The 22,197-nt window shown below is 31.0% G+C and overlaps 1 protein-coding gene across 2 annotated transcripts; it reads left to right on the top strand.

The window, feature by feature from the left end:
* Positions 1-5,529: 5,529 nt before the first annotated feature.
* On the top strand, positions 5,530-21,546 carry LOC130441500 (caseinolytic peptidase B protein homolog). 2 transcript variants are annotated; one of them, XM_056775213.1, is made up of 9 exons: positions 5,530-5,631; positions 5,693-6,005; positions 6,082-6,272; positions 6,366-6,592; positions 7,519-7,633; positions 8,421-8,599; positions 9,203-9,527; positions 11,008-11,204; positions 11,388-21,546. In XM_056775213.1, the coding sequence occupies exons 2-9, from the start codon at positions 5,710-5,712 to the stop codon at positions 11,700-11,702; spliced, it is 1,845 nt and encodes a 614-aa protein (XP_056631191.1). In that variant the 5' UTR covers positions 5,530-5,631; positions 5,693-5,709; the 3' UTR covers positions 11,703-21,546. The 2 variants fall into 2 exon arrangements, with proteins under 2 accessions (XP_056631191.1, XP_056631193.1); XM_056775215.1 differs by having other exon boundaries at positions 5,618-6,005.
* The last annotated feature ends 651 nt before the right edge of the window (positions 21,547-22,197 follow it).

The raw sequence follows: 22,197 nt of genomic DNA, 5'->3' as shown, positions 1-22,197 counted from the left end.
TAGTCTTTAATTCACATGCCTCGAGTCGATAAAATTCAACGAACTAATATGACAGGTTGATTCTTTGGTATTCAAATGGATTTTCAGAAATTCGAATATATGAATTTGTGTTAACTTTGTTACTTTGTTTGACATTTTTTTCGATGAACGTATTCAGGGCCACCATCTCCGCCAATCGTGTTCGCACTTTGATACAAGATGAATTCCGTGAAGGGTGTCCAAAATCGACTGTTCTGCCAGAAAACATCGATGCTATGCGTAAATTGATATTGCAAGATCGTCTTGTGACATACAGTGAGATTGAGGCATATTTGGGCATTAGTTTCACTCGCATGAATTCAAAATTTCATTAACAATGGGCTGTCAAAACTATTGTATTGCTTCAGATGCCGCTCAAAAAAAATATTCGTGTCGATTGGTGGAAAGAAGTAATTTTGAAAAAATTAAATCGCCGTGCTTTAAAAGACGTTTATTCGATCGTGACAGGCGATGAGTCATAATCTATGCATATGAACTTGAAACTTAATCGAATGTATGGATATTCCCAAACGAGTAAAATCCAACAAAAGTTGTTCACGCATGAACCACTTAAAAGCAATGAGGTTCTAGAGCAGGGCGATCTACAATTGTAACAAGATTTACACTGAACCTGATGCAGAACTACGCTTATAAACAAACAGTACATCTTCTTCACATTGATTTCCAATATGTTTACGACTCAATACAAAGAAAAAACTATCCAAAGCATTTGACGAAGTAGGAATAAGGATTATCTAGGTATATCAGTAACTTCTGCAAATGAGGTAGATAAGAGAATTCCGAAAACTAACAGAGCGGTAACTTCACCATCAAAAAACTGAGTGCAAAATCCTTTCAAGGGCACTCAAAATAAGAGCGTGAGGAACAATTGTAAAACTAGCAGTTTTATATGCATCAGAAACATTGACAATGCCAAAAGAATATGGTACTAAATTGGAAATATGGGGAAGAAAAATCCTCAGGAAAATACAAGCAGAGAACTAATGATGATATACAAGGAACCGAAAATGTTGAAGCACAAAAAACAGAATGTTTAGGATACGTTGCTGGAATGGCACTGTAGATACTTGTGTGAAGTGTACTGGAGGGAGGAAAGAGTGCTACAAGAAGTCAAGATGAGATACGTGAAAACAGGAGTGGAGAGAACTAGCAAAGGACCAAAGGAAGTGGAGAAAAATTCTTATTTTGGTGGTTAAAGACATATTTCATTTTTCAATTTTGTTTGTACTAATATCCTGTATCTCAAAAATTACAAGCGGAAAATTATGGTGTAATCATTGAATTCAACACATAAAAAACATTCAGAATCCACATTTTATTCTCGTTTTGTTGGCCTGTGTTATTTTAGTTACTAACTAATAACATTGTACTATTACATTTTACATGAACTGTATACAAAACTTTGTATCACCTGGAAAGCTAATCCTCGGAGTATTATTTATAGATTAATATAATGCTAAATAATTCAGGCAGTATTTTGGGGAACATTTCGAAATAATTATATTTTATTTATAGAATATTACATACCGATACGGAAAATGTCACAGACGTACGAATTTCAATGAATATTTAATCTGTCATTTTTACATTTAACACCCAAGACAAAGTTGAAACTACATAGTTGAAAATTTTTATTATTAATAGGAATTAATTGGAAAATGGAATAGAATTTCAACGAACAACGAAGCTATTTTGACGTCCGGATAAACTCATCTATTTATTGAAATTGGAAAGATATCAGCTACTTTTTTGTAAGACATTTAAAAATTTGAAAAATTATAAATAATACTACATGATTTTCTTATTAACCTTATTATTTGTGAAATATAAGATTGGATATAATTAATTCAATGTTTTTCATGTACGTTGATACATTGTCCGATTTCAGGTATCTTTTAATGAATAATAGATTTTTTAATAAATAATATTTTTGAAGCTTCGACCTGATTTACCACATAATTATTAACAAAATCTGTTTTAATTACAAAATTCTCACCACAAACAAGCAACCCTGTACATTATATTCTATGGTTTGTTTTTGCAGCTTCATATTTTTGGTCGTATTAATGACTTTTTCATCTGAGTATTCAGATATCTATCCCATATACACAGCATCACAATTATTACAAGGAACCTCATATTTAATATTTTTCATTGTACTTATCTGTAAACACCTTATTTCTATCAAATCCAATTGAAATTAATTAAAAGAAAAAACAATTATTCATTCATAACACTAGAAACAACAACATAATTAGTACATTTAGGAATAATTGGTATTAATAGTAACATTTATTGTACAATTTGTATTATTGTGGAAGTTTAATCCCTTCGGTATTTCATTCTTTAGAACTAAAGTGTCACAGAGCTTGTATTTTTTAAGTGAGAAGGGTTGAACAATTTTTGTGATACTTCTATTTTGCTTTGTAGGGATTCTTCTATGTATCCTTTTGCTAAGTTGGAAGAGCGCCATCCTCCGTGTCTTTTCAGAGTGAGCAAATCAGCGCTGCTTTCCACTAGCATGGTTGCCGAAGAACGGTGAGAATGTTTAAGCAATGTTTGTGATACTTCTATTTTGCTTTGTACGGATTCTTCTATGTATCCTTTTGCTACTTTGGAAGAATACCATCCTCCGTGTCTTTTCAGAGTGAGCAAATCATCGCTAGCAGATAGGAGAGGGTTAGGTAGAAAAAAATCCTGGCTGAAAAACCTACCCGAATGGTTCCAAATACCAGAAATATTATTTATGCGGCGCAAAAGTCTACCAACTTTCGGTAGAAGACGACACTGAAAAGAAGAAAGAAAGAAGCTTACACAACAGACTAAAATTAATTACTACTAAGATGGATTTACTGAAATAATTGGTGATATTCATACTGAACACATTATTTACACTACCGCACACCAACACTCACAATTACACAGTCCGACGAGAGTTTCAATAACCAATATATCGTCTTTTGAGACTGCAGGTAAGTTTGAAGACGATAACTTGGTTATCCAAAAGATTACAGTATGTTCAATACATAAACTGTGTTAGATTGAAAGAGCGCTAATTATTTAGGAGAAAATTTTGAGAGGGCGTGAAATAAGTTAGATAGACATTGACAAGAGAGTTTCTGAACACCCTGTGTAGAGTTTTTTTTTCAAAATTGCAAATTGCGTATTAAGTATTTGGTTCCAGTGATACCATGTAACAACAGATTTATTGAAGGAATTGGGCAAAACCTCATTCGCCTTCAAATAACAATTTATAGAGGTTGAAACAATGATATTAAGAAAATTATCATTCATTGAAAAAATGAATTAACAATAAAATATGCAACGTAAGGAATACGTTCATAACCATAGTAATATAGTTATCGACTAGAATTTCTTGGCAACGTTTTCTGGTTATTTGCAAATATTACGTCGATTTTATTCGTCTTTTTGCCTTCTTTATTTGAATATTGAGTTTAAATGTATCAATTTTCGTAAGAGAATTCCGTATCATGTATTTAAAGATACTAAGGAAGAACATTTTAATTATTTCAGTTATTGTCGTGGGTAAATTTGCGCAAATAAGAAATTCGTTTGAAGAAAAATATACTTTCACATCACGGATGCGTTCAAGATCCTATTACCTCGAAATTTGGCACAATACTGATTATTGATCACATTTACTCACCACTTTAAATTGAAGTATTAATTTATACTTTGTCTGCAATATACAAAATTCTATATTTGGAAGTAATTCGATTTCGATTTATTATTTTTATTTCTCTTAGTTCATAACTGTATTATTATACATTCTAGTCATTTTATGTGATTTTTCTCGAATGATCTTCTAATTCATCTGCTCTAGAGTTTTGTAATTTCTCACACCTCTGGAGAATGTGGTGTGTGGCATAATCTGTACGTTGTATCCCTTGCTAAATCTAGTGTCCACTGAGGCGACAATAGTCCAATAAGATTCAGACTCGATGTGTGCAATCTTAGAAATTTTCTGCAACTTCACTTGTTTAAATCGAATAAATTCATCAGGATAAGATTTCGCCGAGTTTTCATTTCCATTTCCATGTAGAATTCAAAGGTGTGATCAAATATAGGGGTTCCATTTAAAAAATCTTATATGTTTGATTTGTTTAACTATTAGTGGGACATTCAGTATAACTGAAAATAAGTTTAGGTCACCGTTTTCCTCCTAGAAACAACCCTGTACACTTAAGTCCGCATGAAAATTCGTTCAGTAGTTTTGGAACCGCGGTTGAGAATTTTTTTTCTTTGCACCTAGTGATATTAATAGAGATTTTGAGGCTTATACACGAGCCTGAGAATTGGATTGAAATTCATAAGAAAAATTTAAACTTATGACTATGGAGGGTAGAAAGAACTAAAGAATCTGTGTATATATATAAAAAAGCGTGGCACCACATCAAGGTAAATTTTAAAGTAAGCGCCGAATATTATTTACGCCCTGGACAACTTCTTCTATAACACAAACTGTTGAAATTTTCAATAATGATCTAATTTATCTACAATCTATACATTCATACCATATCCTTTGTCTGCATCAGAGTCATTCTAGAAAGTTTTCAAACGTATACGTACAACTGGACACTTTTTTCTTTCCATACTTGTGACGTACTTTTCTGTGATATTTGATAATATCACTGGCGAGATATTAAAAATTCTATAACTTTAATACAAGTCTAGTTATATATCTAAAATGTATTATTATTTTTGATGTGGAATTTTAAAAAGGCAATTGACTTTTCCAAATTGGCGGACTCTCTATAAATAACACGTTTCTTGTCATCAACAACAATAAAGAGATAATTTGATTGTCCCTCATTTGAAATTCAGATCTTCGCGTTTATTCAACGTTATGCATCCTCGGGTATGGTATATATTTCTCATAATGAGTTTAAGGCGCTCTAAAAACACCCTTGTTCTTATTTCTATCTTTTCTCTTGTGTTGTTTCCTGCACGTTTACTTGGAAATAAACTGCAGAGTTTCTTTTCTTAGTTTGTGGAATTTTCCAATAAAACCGTCCAGAAACTATTAGAGAATTGTTAGAAAGTTCGTTAACAAAATTAAATTCTTAGCAGAAAAATTATTCTACGTGATTCGTTCGGCATTCTTGGTAATAAACTTATACAAAACTAAATTCAAAAATTTGATATGAGTAATACCATATTTGGAACTCAAATACAGAAATATCATAAATTCATTAAACCGGCTAGTTATTGTTATATGCAATCCTCCATACGCTAGATTTCTACAAATTATTATTATAATATATACTATAAACCATTATTGACTGTGTTTGAGAAAAAACCTTACCAATTTAGTACTTTACCGATATGTGATGAGATGAGCTAATCTCAAGTATCAATTAAATGTAGTAACTTTAATTTTTTTAATGCCACAGGTTGATTTAACATTTTGATTAATCGAACAGCTCTTTAGGCAACAATCATGACTCGGAGCTGTAGAATGTATCACATAACAACTATGCAGTCTTACCTAAACCTGGCTAAAAATGTACAAAATCGTGGCGAATATAAAAAAAGTAGACCCATATAACCTTAATATATGGATTGACATAAGTATATGATTAATTAAACAATTTTTAAATAAAATTACTAAAATTCTGTGTTTCTTTTCCAGATTAAACATTTATAATAATGAATATATGTAAATTGTACCGATCTGATAATTTCATCAAACTACGGTATATATATAAATATATATTACCACCCATATCAAGTATACAAATAAATGTTTCTAAATTTCAACCAAGTATCACCGTGCTGAAATTCGAAAAGAATAGGAAAGATAAATGGAATTATCATTTCAAAATACCTTGGAGTTTATTCAGTGTAGGTGCGGGAATTGTAATTTGTGATGCCATGCATTCGGATAGGGAAGAACATCGTTTGTTTAAGGCTTGTCTTTTTGGACTAACTCATGAAGTAGAAATGTGAGTTCAAATTTATTCTATTCCCTTAAAAAACCTTAATTACAGTATGGCACTGAAAAATTACTATTATTTATAGGTTAGTTAAAAAAGGGATAGATGTTAATAAAAGGCACAATTTAGGTTGGACTCCACTTTTAGTAGCTACTGTAAATGGTCGATATGAAGTTACTGAGTATTTATTGAAAATGAATGCAGATCCTAACCTGAGTGATAATTATGTCAATCCTAATAGAACAGCAAATGAAAAAGGAATGCATCCTATCGAAGGTACCTATTAAATATGAATTTCCCTGAACTTTTTACTTCTTAAACCTTTTTATGTGTTTCTCCATGATTTGTATTGATTTTTCAATATTTTAGTTTTAATGATTAGAGATGAAGAGTTCTCGAATAGTTTGAATAATAAAGCAACATTTTTGGGTTTCACACCATTACATTATGCTGTTTTAACCGACAATCTAGAAATAGTACAACTTCTAGTAAAGTATGGGGCCAATCCAACTTTACAAAATGATATGGGACATACACCATTAATGTATGCAAAAGAACCCAAAATAAAACAATATTTAGAACAGGAAATTAGTATGGTAAATTAATTGAAATACATTAAGTATAATGTGCAAAAAAATACAAAGGACCCCACTCAATTCTTATGGAAATTGGGTTTCAGAAAATTTTTCTGAAACTTAGTTTGGATCAAGCTAGAAAGGATTTGGGGGGGGGTTATGGAGCTTTGTGAGACTTTTAATCAACTTGCTTCAAACTATAATTGTGCAATGTTTCAGGAAAAGTAGCCACCTCTTATGGTACCCTTGGACTTTTCAGGGGTAGTTTTGATGGTTTGGGGGTTTTGGGGTGTTATGTTCATTGAGACTTCTAATTAGCTTGATTTGAATTATCATTGTGCCAAGGTTCAAAAAATCTGGTCAAAGCTCCTGTTCTTATGGTAACCTTGAACTTTTCAGTAGTTGTTTTGATGGTTTGGGGAGTTTCATGCCCATTGAGAATTTAATCAGCTTGCTTGAAATTATGATTGTCCAAGTTTTAGAAAAACTGGCCAAAGCCCATCCTCTTATGGTACCCTTGGATTTTTCAGGAGTAGCTCGGGGGGTTTTAGGGGTTTCGAACTCATTGAGATTTTAATTAACTTGCTTTAAACTATCATTGTGCCAAGTTTCAAAAGAACTGGTTGAAGATACTCTTGGACTTTTCAGAGGTAGTTTTAACTGGGTTGGTGGTGTTTGGGCTTCGTGTCCATTGAGATTTTAATCAGCTTATTTCAAACTATCATTGTGCCAAGTTTAAGAAAAACTTGCTAAAAACAATTCCCTTTCTCCTCCTAAAGTACCTTTGGACACCTCAGGTGTAGTTTTGACGAGATTGGGGAGGTTTTGGGGTATCATGAGATGTTTAATCAGCTTGCTCCAAATAATGACTGTGTCGGCTTCAGAAAAATTGAGCAGGGTCCTTTTATTTAAAGATTTTCTTTTATCAAATAGTTACCACTTTGTAGTATGAAGAGAAAATGAAAGAAAAGGAATTAGAAGAACGTAGAAGATATCCTCTGGAAGAGAGGTTGAAAAAACACATTGTCGGTCAAGAAGGAGCAATAGCAATTGTTGCTGCAAGTAAGCAAGGCTTTCAAAATATCTCATTTCATCTAGAATTTAGTTCAAAATCATTATTTTAAATGAATAACTTGTACACCTATTAATCAACAGATAAATTGATAAACCATCATAGAAAAATTCTTGATTTATTCCTCTATTACTTGGTCATATTCATGTCTTTACAAAGTTGTAAACCATAACTCCATACTGGTTTTAATATTTACTTGTATACTAGCAACTTAATTTTAATAGTAAGTTGTGAGCTTTGTCCTAGAACAAATATAGTTTTTTATATCTGAATTTCAGTTCCTCTGTTCTCTTTTTGATATGTTCTTGCCACTTAAGTTTTATATCCAGATGTAGTCCTAGATATTTGACTGTTTTCTTATAGAGGATAATCTTATTGTTTGGTTTTTATTGGGAGATTGTTTATCTGTATCTGTAAAGTTGATATGGGAAGATTTTTCCTTATTGATTTTAATATGCCATTTGTTAGTCCAGACGTCTATTTTGTTTATTGAATTATGAAGATTCTTGAGCACCTCATCAATTGATTCTCCAACAGCTAGTATTGCAGTGTCATCTGCAAATGTAGCGAGTTGAACATTTTCCGTAACAAGGATGTCACAAGTATATAATAGGTATTGGTGTATTGGTGCCAAAACACTGCCTTGAGAAACCCCTACTTGAATCAGTAGGAGGTCTTTCAGGTAGGAGTCTATTAGCTAATCATAATGAGTGGGTAAATATTTTCTGATTTTTAGTAACAAACCCTTATGTAACACTTTATCAAATGCTTTTGCAGCTATTCGTAGAAAAGAAAACGGATGGGCAGATGATGATCATCCACTAGTATTTCTATTTTTGGGTTCATCAGGAATTGGTAAAACTGAATTGGCTAAACAGTTGGCTTCTTATATGCACAAAGGAAAATCGCAGGCATTCATTAGGCTTGATATGTCAGAATATCAAGAAAAACATGAAGTAAGTTATTTTATTTTCCACAACAACATAAACTCTTTCATTTTTCCATTTCTAATAATTGTTCTATATAATTTTATAAAATTATTTTCTAGTTTAATTTTATTGCTACCAATTATATCTACAAGGAAAAAATATATTTTTATCAAAAAATGAGAATAAATCCGTGCCTCTATTTATTTGTTCAGACTTCCTACATAACTAGTTTCTGTTATAATTTATGTGAAATCTTATCATTTGGCTAAGTCTTAATGATTATCTCAATCTTTCATATCTGTTTCATAATATTTAGATCACTAGTGTTTGATTATAACATTTTTGTATAAGATTCAACACAGCAGATACATTTTTATATTTTCTGGAGTTCTTTGGCACTTTTTTAAACTAGAAACAATGTTTGATGCTCAAAATTTGTCTTTTATACTTAAAATTGTCTATAGCAGGATATTGAGACACTGGGAAGGGTTCAAAAGTTTCTGATTGTCTTAACATAACAATACACTAGTTAAAATGGATCCACTGTAAGTAATTTTTTATTATTCCCCATCCCCAGGGGATAATAATGTTATAGGAAAGGAAAGAATTGTGATGGCTTTGGCATTTCAGGTTGCAAAACTTATTGGAGCTCCACCAGGCTACATAGGTCATGATGAAGGTGGACAATTGACAAAGAAATTGAAAAAGTGCCCTAATGCGGTAGTTTTATTTGATGAGGTTGATAAGGCACATGCTGATGTATTGACTGTACTTCTTCAACTCTTTGATGAAGGACGATTGACTGATGGTCAAGGGAAAACTATAGAATGTAAAGATGCCATTTTTATTATGACTTCAAACTTGGCAAGTGACGAAATTGCAAATCATGGATTACAGCTAAGAAAAGAAATAGAGAAATTAAAGAGTGAAAGGCTGGCAGTACCAGACTCCAAAGGTACATTTTCAACTTTTATCAAATTTTCTTATCAGTCACAAATTTATACTTCACAGTTTAACTAGGTGTTGTGAATGTTCCGTCTTCTTGTTTCATTAATTTCTTAAAAGTTCTCTATCTGGACAAATTTATATTAGTCCAATCATTATAGGGGGGTTGACCCTGGAAAATCTACATACCCAGTATATAACCACGTGAAAACTTATAGTTTGATATCCTAAAACTATTCTCAAAATTCACACATAAGTGGACGGTCACAAGTCAAAGGTCACAAAAATCGATTTTACATTTTCTGCAAATATCCCGTTTAATATGGGTTTTATGCTATTGGTATTCATTATCAATATTGAAGAGAATTCAATTCTCTACAACTTTTTGTATTTAACACTTTTTTATACCTTGAACTATTTTAGAGATTAGGGCGTAGAGCGTGTGGTCAGAGAATTATCTGAGGTAAACTGGCAATTCCGATCAAAAGCTCGTAATATTTAGGTTATAATTCATTGTTAAATATATAATTACCGTTTTTCATCAACTTTTAGATTAAATTCAATATTTCTTTCTAATAATTCTAAAATTTAACAATTCAATAACACTCATAATTTCTTTCAGTAATTGAAAAATGACTAAAATACATACTTTAATTACATTGCAATTATATTCTCATTTACACTAATAGCATTTGAAGTAAAAGTTGTAAGAGTAAATGTAAAAACTGAAATATACTCCACCAAAAGTTTTTATAAGTATCCTCGTTCTAAAAACACATTTTGTTTCTGCACGCATTAAGTGGCTGTGACAAAACTTCTGTGCTTTTTAAAAAAGAAAAAAAAACGTTTTTTAAGAACATTTGAGAAACTGCCTAATTTGGATGATTTTGCTGCAGCATTTGAATAAGAAAATTGTCCGGCTTAGAGATTATTTAAGTGTGGAATGCAAACCTTATTAGCAGTTTATAATGATCATGTTATCAAATATTCCACCAACGAGTGGAGCAGCTCACCGGCATTTCATCAAATTCAAACTTGGTTAGGGCATGATTTAGAACCACAGGAATGGGATTGGACTATGCATAACGAATTCCTAGAACCTATTATTACTATTTTACCATCTGCACCAGATGAATTACCCAATACAATATTCTGTAACTGTAAATGTAGCTGTAATAGACAAGCTTGTCTCAATGCTGTACCAAGTCAGACCGATTTTGATGATAAAACCTTTGAACCAGAAATCATGAATGACTTGGAGACAAATGTCGTTGAAGACGGTAATGAAGAAAAACTGGAAATTCTGGAGCACAGATAGAGAAGTAAACTTTATCTTTAGTCTCTGAAGACGATAACTTATCGGTCATCGAAACGCGCGTCTGACAGTCTAATTGTGAGTGTTGGTGTAGTGGTGGTGTAAACAGTATAAATATCACCAGAAATTCCAACTTAGTATGTGTATTCTGTCAAAAATTATTTTATTTTTATAGATGCGGAACAAAAAATTAGTGATACTATAACGGTTTCAAGAAAGTTCAAAGATGAGGTAGTGAAACCTATTTTGAAAAGACATTTCAAGAGAGACGAGTTTTTGGGTAGGATCAATGAAATTGTATATTTTTTACCTTTCTCAAGAAATGAACTCATACAATTGGTAACAAGAGAAATGCAAATGTGGGCACAGAAGGTAATATTGGTTAATAAAGATTTTGTTATATTCAACTGTAGACTTTTTAAATATATAAATTTATTTCTGTTTGAGATTCACTTACATAGAACAAGGTATTGCAGATTTGCACTACCATGTCTGTTAAAGATTTATTATCATACTATTATTTTGTCCAAAATTTGAGATATTATCATTTTTCAGGCAAAAGAAAAACACAAAATTGATATTATATGGGATAGAAGCGTCGAATCAGCTTTAGCTGACGGTTATGACGTCAACTATGGTGCTAGATCGATAAAATATGAAGTAGAACGTCGTGTCGTTAATCAATTAGCGGCTGCTCATGAAAAAGGTTTCATAGGCAAAGGATGTTCCGTTCAAGTATGCGCATTGTGGCCAGATAATGCCGATGCCGCAGAAATCAAGCTCAAAGTGAAAAATGGTGGGTTGAAAGATTTTGTTGATTTGGATCAATGGAAGTTGTCGTTAAAAAATTTATCATCGATATTTAAGTAATAATTTAATATGAGAGATTATATGAATGATGGAGATTGGAAACTTGTGGATATTAAAGATTCATTTGTTCTGTACTATGTTGATTCAAAGCATAAAAAGTGTTTTTATTAAAACATCAACTGTAGTACACATTCCCAACATTTTCACTAGTCATTATTCCAAGTTTTTCAATCATCAACAACCGGTTCTGTTTGTTTAATTATATTTGAAATATTTTATTTTTGTTAATTGCTGAAATCTGTGATTATATGTTCATTTGTTAATATCTAATTCAAAATATACAGAACTACTAAACCTCAAATTGGTATTATCTTCAAGAATAATCTTGGGCTTGTATTTATATAATCCAAAATACTCTTTGTAAATGATTTAATTTAAACAAATTTGGTAGGAAAAACAAACTACATTTGAGTTATCGAGAAAAATAATAATTGTTTAAAGAAATTCCAGCTTTTAATAATGGAATGTTGGAACCTCACTTGATGTAGGATGTTGGTTGACATTTTAAATGAAATCCTCACTTTACCAGTTGTTATATTATGGTCGTGTGTATCATTTTTTTCAAGAGAATTATATCATTAAAATTTGCCTTCATTTTATGCACTTTCAATACTTGATTTTACATAAATAGAAAATCAAAGCCCCAAATAAGTACAGTAAGACTCCACTTAACGCTGTTTCGACTTAGCGCTTTATTATTTCAACTCGGGGATTCCCTGAATTTGTGAGCAGCTGTAATTTGGGAGTCTATTAAAAAAATCATGGATAACTGTCAAAATTTTCCACGATTGGTTAGGTCACTGAACATTTCTGCTCGTCTGTTAAACATTATTGCGAAATTGAAAAACTTGAACATACACAACAACACAGTCCCTGCTGATTAGCCTACAAAACTTCCCACAATTTAAGTAAAGTAATGTATTTTGTGAAAAGAAAGTCATTATTAATTATTTTATGAAGAAATCCATTAACCATTGCCAATATCAAATAAAAATAATTCATTTGGGCGGGTTGAGAACTCAAAATAAAACTTCCAGAGTTTTTCAAAATGCCAACGTTTTGATCTTTATCATATCTAACAATGTGATAGCTATATCTTGACAGGATATTTATCTTTTCGTGTCGAATGTGTACAGTGGAATATCTATAACTAAATAAATTTGGGTTAACCAGTTTTGACTTACAAAGGCGCGATTTCTAAGTATATTCTTCGATTTGTGGAGTCAAGTTTAAATAATAATTCAAATTAATTTTTATATTATGCATATATATTTTACATATCAAAACAAATTACATATTAGTGAAGTAAATTGTACACAAACAAAATCCGTTATTTTCTTTTGATTTAAACAATTATACATACAGATTTATTATCAATTATTTTTTCAAGCTCGAACAATAAACTGAATACTTATTTTTATTTGTATATAATTCTTGAATAAAAAATTCAAGTAGCAACCCTCGTACTCAATATTTTAGGTTAAAGGGTCTCTCAACAAATTTAGATACAGGGTCCATTTAGGGCCAGCTACGCCAATGTTGAAGAGTAATTCAGTATTTGGTAATTTCAGGAAATAGGAATAAATGATACAATCAACTTATTTTGTTTATTATTTTTTATTTAGATAAATAGGTACATGGTACGAATTTAAAATAAAGTCATTATCTTTTTGAAATATGGATATAGTAATATAAAGATAACATTTTTTGTTAATTAAAGCTATATACTTTTTTGCAATCAAGGTATGTTTTACATAAAAATACTTCTTTCTAATACAACAACAGAACTTTCCTATTATTTTTTTCTTTTGAACTCACGTTGGTTTGTACATTTTTTACACAGAACTGCATTACAGAATTATAAACAATATAAGAAAATACATTCATTCTAAAATATGTTGATTTACATGAGCAAATAGTATATTTAATCGGTTTTATTGTCGTATTCCAACACTAAAGGTCGATTTATAAATTTAAATTATGTTCACCCTCGAGTTGACTTGATGACATCCAAAAATAATTCTTTAGAAACTATTATACCTACGGTTAACTAAAACAAACACCTCAATAATCCATTTTCCTCTCACATTTTAGCAAGCTTAAAAAAGGATAAAATTATTGTTAGGAATTATGATTCGATAATTTCGAAATTAATTCCAAATTTCCATATATAAATTACAATATTTAAACAAGTTCAAATTGATTATAACATTTTGAGATATAAGTTAATCATAATTATCTCAAGCCAATTCTTTTATTGAATATAATTCTGTAAGTTTTCATGATCACCCAGATAATAATTTTCGGTGTATACATATAAAAATATCTTGTGTACTTTTATGTGAATAAATACTAAAACTAGGACAGAATACTCATTTAACCCTGTGTATTACCTCATAAGTAAAATTGTAGGAATTTTATAAATCATTTTTTAATGAGACTTACAGATTTGTTGAAAAAATTCAGACTCCTGAAACGTACTCTAGGAGTACTGTGGGGTACATCATCTTTTAAGCAGAATAAATATTACTCAAAATTAAAAATGAGATTCTGAATGTGTTATTAACTTATATTAGGTATACATACCTAAATATACGATGAATATAGAAACACAAAATGGGTTTCAGTATTAATGCGAATCAACTAATAAGAAATGCTCAATTATATCAGCTTCACCTGTATGTGGGTTTGTTTGTTTGTATTTCTTGATTGGACTAATAGTAAGTAGCTTATTTAATACAAATTTCGACAAAGAATTCGAATCTCCGATGTCTATGTTTATATCTCTGTTTTTTTCATTAATACAAAAGTTTACAAAATCATAGACTGAATATGTACAGAGGGCAGCAAATAATAATTGAATCATATCATATATGAATTATTTTTTCCTATTTTTCAGCTATCTAAAGTTGACAAATCGCTCTAAAATTGGAATGGTTCTCTTGTGGCCCTTTTCCCATATTTTCAACTACCCTTTAACAGTCCTAAAATTTTTGCTCTTTTTTGTTTTAAACACATTTGTACTTATAGTAGGATAAGACCAGCATTTGCATACTTCGCGAAGCTTCTTTAAATGCGATGCCGTCAAACTTAAAATCGCCGTTTATTTTTTAATTAAATAAAAAATATTGGCTACACTTGTCACAGACTAGCAACGCTGCTTAACTTTGCAAAACGTTTCTCACACGCATATTTCATACAAAATAGCGAAGAGGGTAAATATATTAGAAAGGAGGAAGATCCCAAAAATTCTAGAAGTAGGTAATTCAGAATAAAATAGTTCATTCGTTTGTTTCAAATGGTATATAAATAAAACTTGTATTATTATTTTTTTTGTTTTAAAGTACCTTAAAACTTTATCTCCTTTAAAACCGTGTTTGTTTGTGACAGTAATTATTATTCTACAAATAATGACAAAACTAGGAGTATGACTGAAAGAATTCCTGTGTGGCGACGGACTATTGGTTGCCAAGTGTAATGAGAACTGACGATGTGGTACTGCTATATCTTGTCGAGTGCATCAAATATGAATTATGTATATCTGCAATCATTCTAGAAAAATCAAAACCCTTTACTTCGTAAAAACGTGAACAATTTGAAAAAGTTAGATTAGAATTATCAGTTTCATGTTTAACTAAAGTTTAAACTACTCTCAGACCGCCGATAACGTTTAAACCGAAGTTTCTCGGAGGAAATGTCGTTATCTGTGGTTAAAACTGACTGTGGAGGTTTAAACTTCACTTGTAAGGCTTCTTTAAATGCGATGTCGTCATACTTAAAAACACCGTTGATTTTTCGATTGAATAAAAAATATTGGCCACACTTGTCACAGACTGGCAACACTGCTTAACTTTGCAAAACGTTTCTTTAGACGCATATTCCATACAAAACAGCGAAAATAGTAAATATATGGGAAAGAAGGAAGATTTAAAAAACTCTTGTAGTAGGTAATTCAGAATAAAATAGTTTATTCGTAGTACTTTTTTGTATTAAAGTACCATAAAATTAGGTCTCCTTTAAAACCGTCTTTGTTTGTGACATGTAATTATTATTTTACAAATAATGGCAGAATTATGACTTGAAGAATTCCTGTGTGGCGACGGATGATTAGCTGCCGAGTGTAATAGGAACTAAGGATGTGGTACAACTTTTGGTTAACATCTCGTCGAGTGCACGAAATATGAATTATATATCTTCAATAATTTTAGCAAAATCAAAACCCTTTCTTCAATCATTTTAGCAAAATCAAAACCCTCAAGAACTCAAGGTTACATCATAAAATCGTGAATAATTCTAAAAAGCTAGGTTAGAATTCTCAGTTTCATGTTTAACTAAAGTTTGAACTACCCCCAGACCGCCGATAACATTTAAATCAAAGTTTATCGGTAAATACTATTTGTAAAAGGTAAAAACTTCGTTGTCCATGGTTTATAACTGACGTTTGAGTCTTCAAAATCACTTGCGAAATGGCACCTCAATCGGGTTGCAGTCATACGATATGATGCTATTATATTAATACTATTATTAATTTTCTTTTACAGTTTTCTATGAAAAGTTCTTATTATCGCTAATAATAACCCAACGACATTGATAACTGTTCAAAAAACATTTAAAACAGATTTAGAAAGTATGTTTCTTGCTAATTATAGGAAAAATACAAAGCAGAAACATTTTATTTGAAAATTAGAAAAATTAACACAAGAACCATTAGAAAAGTGAAGGCCCAGACGTGTTAGTTTCTATAACTGATGAAGATCTATTTCCAATACGCATACCGTTAGCTCTCGCTCTTATACACCATGTTGACCAATCGACTAAGCGCGGTTGATTCATTAGAGTGATTAGTATTTTTTTCTTGGTATTCAAACCAATCGCTTCAGTAGACGATTTTGTCCAATTTTTAGTCGTATTCCTTTCAATAGGCATATTATCATACCAGTGATCATTTCCAGATTTCCAATGACGATTCATTCTTAGAAATAATCTGTTGATTTTAATATTTGGGCCCCTTTCTATTAAAACTTTGCTTTTAGTACATATTCTTGAACCACCTTGGCGAATTTTCGTGAATACAGGATTATATTCAACTCGATTTGTTACACAACTATCATTGTGTGATTTGATACAGTCAAGCGAATAGCAGCTTCCCGACCTCGCCAAGCTAATTCTACCGCGGCTATGTGATAGAATTTCCGTTTCAGTCCTTCGGGGATATTTTCATTCCACAAATTTATCATTTTTGTTATTTCTTTTGGATAGGTTAATAATAACTTTCACTCCTTTATAATGGTTCTCTTGTAACAGCTTACTTGTTTGTTAGGTTCCACCAATCCTTTCAAATCAACGCCAATTCTTCCGCCGTCTGATGTCAATCTAACTGATACTTTTTATCATTGCAAAAGTCGATAATGCTTTCCGTACAAATTTGTTACTGTATACGGTAATTTTTAGTATATTTATTTCTATAATTTCGTAATATTCTCGTCAATATTAACATATTTTGAAATATTAAATATTTTAAACGTCAAAATTGAAATGAATCAACGTGGTAAACGTGATAAAGTGAAAACAGCCCATGGGATCTGTTAGAGACAGTATCACATTTTTTTGAAACACTCTGTATGTAGAAAATTTCAATTATTTAGTCTATTTAATTTTCCTACAACCTTGCTGGATAAAAAATACATTATTTGCATGATTTTTTTAAATGTTTGTTATGGTTAAAGGAAACATGTTGATACCTGCAAGTCTCAATAAAAATGTTCAAGTAATAAATTTCAAATTGATTACCAGATAAATACTTAAATACATCCTTTCTTACACCAATCTTATTCCTAAGAGTTACCCAACACATTATAGATTATAATATATAGAACTTTTACCTGAATTTGTGGGATGTACTTTTCAAATCAACCGCTAAACCATATGCGTAATTCTTGAGTTTCATATCAAAAAGCAGCATCCCACTTTTACTCTGAATTCAGTCTTGTAAACAAACTTAAATTTAATCAATCAATTCATGTTTACTATACAATAACAATTAGATCCACTATTATATGTATTTCTTTTTAATTTGAACTATTAAAATGGTAATGTGATATGTTAGAAATTATTTATCTGCCCAACTTCAGTTTAATGCTTTGCAGGTTAATAAGCAAATAGTACACATTTATTTTTGATTTTCGAAACAGTAGTTTTGAAATTATGTAATTTACTTTGAAAAAAAGGTACAAACTATTGTTTATACCAAATGGTAAGCTATTGTCGAAAAAAACTATTCTTCACAGATGTAGATAATATTTCTTTTTTAAAAAAATAGTTGGTAATGTACCAACTGGCGACAACATCAGTTTAATGGTACCTCGTATAAATAAACAAAAATCAGACCAATATAAAATGCGGTATTTTTTACAAATAATTTGGTGTTCAATAGAGTTTGTGATTTATTTCGTTCGGTATACAATTGCTAGATTCAAAGTTATCAAGAAACATAAATTTCATTACGCCAGTTCCACACATTGGGGTCAATTCCCAGGATTTTTCGGGACAGTTCCGATTTCCATTCGCTTATCCCGTGTTCCGCCTTGTCTGCCCTCAAGTCACAGATTGCCCCGGGTTTGGGAGTTAAAGAGTAAAAATGTAACAAGACAATCTACCTTCGGGAAAAAAGGTTCCAAGAGTTCGTAGAGGAAGCCGAAATACAATGGCAAATGCTTGTCAAACATGTACCAACTAGTTAGGCCTAGTACCTATTTTAACATCTTATCCTGCTCTTGTTTCGTATTTTCACGCTTTAGCGCCCAAATACGTTGAAACGACGGTTGAGCTTAGAAGATTTGGGCCAAAATCAACCAAAAACATTTGATCACTCGAAATCACTGAATTTCTTAATTTTCTTGTTAATATAAGCGCCAAAATGGAAAACGAAAAAGGCATCTTAAGAAAACTGGAACTGCAGCTATGAAACGTTTAAAAGAACAAATTAGTTTTAGGAAAGAACAATTAACAATTTTTTGGTTCTCAAGTGACGATGAAAAAAATCAAGCAGATGAAGATGTCGTTTCTCGAATTGCAGTTTCCGATTTACAAATTTTTTAAGACAATATTAGTCACTATTTAGATAAGCATTTTGACTTCAGCGATGATAACGAAAATATCTTGTCTATTCATGACAGAGGAAATCTCTCTTAAATACCTTTTAGAAACTACCACTGTATTGATCATAGAGAAAAAAAATCTGTAGCTTATCCATTCGATAATCATTCTATCGTAAAACCAGGTTTTTCTGAAGTTAGTAAGTTCCAGTTTGATAATTTAGGAGATGCAGGGTGTGTCCTGTGTGAATTACACTGATTTTTAGCTAATTATAAATAAGATAATTGCCTGATACGTAGCCAAAACAAAACATCAGAGGGAAAAGTAGTGACTGATGAAGAATGAAGACAATACTGCAATGCATCCTTTATATTTTGTTCATTTGTTAATTTTTTGTGATAAAATATAAAATCTTATTCATTGATTGAGTATCGCCCGGAGTTGGCAACAACATTTGTAGAGCGGTTTAATAAAGTGCTTCCAAATTAGCACCAAGGTCATTTTTTTTATTTTTCCAAAGTTGAGAGGCTTGCGAAATAAATTACTTTATGTGCATGCTTCTATCACGGCATTCCTGTTTTAAAGTTGAGAATTTCGAGGGTTCTACAAAATCGGCTCCGCTTGATGCAGTTCTAGAAATTCCCAAACTAATTTATAAAAATTTACTTTAATTGATTAAACCCCTATTTGAACTCTAATAAGACTAAATATGAAACAGATGTTTGCTCGGTAAAACGATTGACAAGACAAATATCTTCGATCTTCTTCAAAAAACCAATAAGGGTTGATGAAGTCCCATTAATATTTTACAAATATTAGCGCCAACCCTATTTGGTTCAGCCATACATAGAACGAATGCAGCTGGTGTTAATATCTACAATGCGTGGAGCTGGTGTAAGGTAGAGTTGGCAACGTTAATTTCCAGGTTCTAGACTCTAGAGTTTTAATTTAATTAAATATTTTAATACTATCTCAAGTTAATTAGCTGATTATGATCATTGTACAATAAACAAAGGATTTTTGATTAAGTAGCTTTATGATAAATGAAGCATTTTAGAAATATCTTGGTATTATTAAATTGAATTGCCAAAATGGTCTTTAGTTGGTGTTTAGATATGTCGTACATAGTATAAATATCAAAAATAACTACACAGAAGAGGGAAATAGTTAAATGTTCTAAAAAATTTTTATCGGGTCTTCATAAATGTTAATTATTTTTTATAAATATTTTTCGTTTGTATATAATCACAACTTCGCGTTCTCTGCCTATAAATTTTTAATTCTACTTATGAACATTAATAACTTTACAAATTTAAAATACCACGAAACGCCTTTTCGCAAAATTGTTTTTTATTATTATAATAAATTTATCGTGGGTCGAAAGTGCCTGATTTTAAAATTTTCCTTTTTTATTTGTATTTCAATACAGAATATGAAAAAAATTCGGTTAGACAATAACAATTCTTGCTTGTTGGGAAAGAATAATTTTCAATATTCGTGCACCGATTTTTAATGAACTATTAGATATATCAAATCTGAAGAGCAATTATTACAGTGATAAAAAATATATTGTACCAATTAATAATAACTTTTTCTTTAGATTCTTTGCCTACATCTGTAAAAACAGTAAATTCGAATTATTAGAATTGTTTCTCATTTACGGACAACAGTGTGGGACGTTATGAACAGCATTACTTAGGTTAAGATCTTATCACCAAATTTCTTTTGTATGTTTACAAAAAAAAGAATCCATTAAACAGTTCTTCAACATCAAATACATCAATTAAATGATATAAATACATAAATAGGGTACATTGAATGTATAGTTAAATGGGTTATTTACATATAAAACGACCGGTAGACTTACAGCCTAGGTAACAACGTAGGTAATAATACAAAGTGATTTAAATATCGCAAAATATTTCGGTATGACTATCAAAAGGTTTTTGTTCACAGGCAGGGAACTGGTAGGTGTCAAAAACAATTCTTTCAAAAATATCTTTAAAAAATTCAGTAATGTAGGCTCAAAGGATTGTACTTACAATTATATTGAAATAAATTTGATGGATCATTAATATAACTTATAATTATATCAAAATTATAATAAAAAAATTATTAGTTTTTGTACACATACCCATCTGTCCCATATATATATTTTTTTTCATCGAAGCAGCTTTGGCAAATGAACTCTAATGTATTAAATGCCTCTGTTGGCATTCAAAAACATTCTCGTTTATTCAATTTGATGGTCCCTGTAGCCAGCATTTACTAAAATGAACATTTTTTTTAAAATTTCATCCAAATAAAAAACAGCGGAGCTTAAAATCTGCTGTTTTATAAGTGTACCTAAGAAAGGAACTATTGGTGTATTCTCAAAGAGTTGCAAACCGTCAAATGCGCTGCTTTTCGACGTTGAATCATTCAAGTATAAGCACGAAGTGAAAAATTTCATGAGTGCGTAATGGGCTTACAACTCGTGTAACGTACTATACTTTTTCTACGCCCATTCATGCATGCTACTTAAGAAAACGCGTCCTATTTTTAAAGAAATTGCATAATGTGCTGCCTACATTTAGAGGCATCACTGCTTCAATCCTAAATATGTCTCGGTAATGCTAAAAGTTTTTATGTTTTTAAATTGACTAAATTTGTGTAAATAGACCAAATAAAGTCTTACTTAAATAAAAATTTGATTGTAATTTAATTAAACCAAGAAGTTTAAGTTTTCTTCTCAAAACGCACGTGTATGTTGTGAGATCTCATTACGTACATGTTATTGTTGAATGTGATTTACAAGGAATGTCGACAGTGCGTTTTTTGACGTTTACAGACATGGACGGGGAAAAATATTTTTGAATATCTTACCTCTTAACTGAAAGAACTACACTTTTTCTGTCATAATGTCTCTGTAATGTGACTCTTATCTTAACAATAAGTCATTTATTTTGTGTTTGATAGCACTTGATAGGAGATTATAGGAAAGAATTTCATATGCTTACTAAGCATAATTTGTTGTTGAGAACTCAATGATAAAAAAGTGGTTTACTAAATTTCGTTGTTGAGATCGTAGGGATAGTGAAAGCCATGATTCAGTGGTGTCGTGTTGTCAATTTTGAATGGACAAGTGGGTATGAGAAAGATTAATGCCGCGTTTGCTGGCGAAGTATAAAAAACGCGATCATTTTACAACATTGTATGCGTGTTTGTGCAAATACATTATAGAAGAGTCTCCGCACCGTTTTCTATACATGAATCCACTATGAAGAACCAAACAGTAGCCAGAATAGTGGGGTTCTTATGGTGAATCGATGACTGAGGATGCCAATGTCGAATTGTCTCAGCTAATTTAGTCCTTTTTTTGCGATACACGCGATATATTCTATATCGACTATTTTCCAAA

The sequence above is a fragment of the Diorhabda sublineata genome, chromosome 3 (genome assembly GCF_026230105.1).
Source record: "Diorhabda sublineata isolate icDioSubl1.1 chromosome 3, icDioSubl1.1, whole genome shotgun sequence".
Lineage (NCBI taxonomy): Eukaryota > Metazoa > Arthropoda > Insecta > Coleoptera > Chrysomelidae > Diorhabda > Diorhabda sublineata.
Note: the sequence above shows the minus strand (reverse complement) of the source record. Positions and strands in the feature narration are given on the sequence as shown.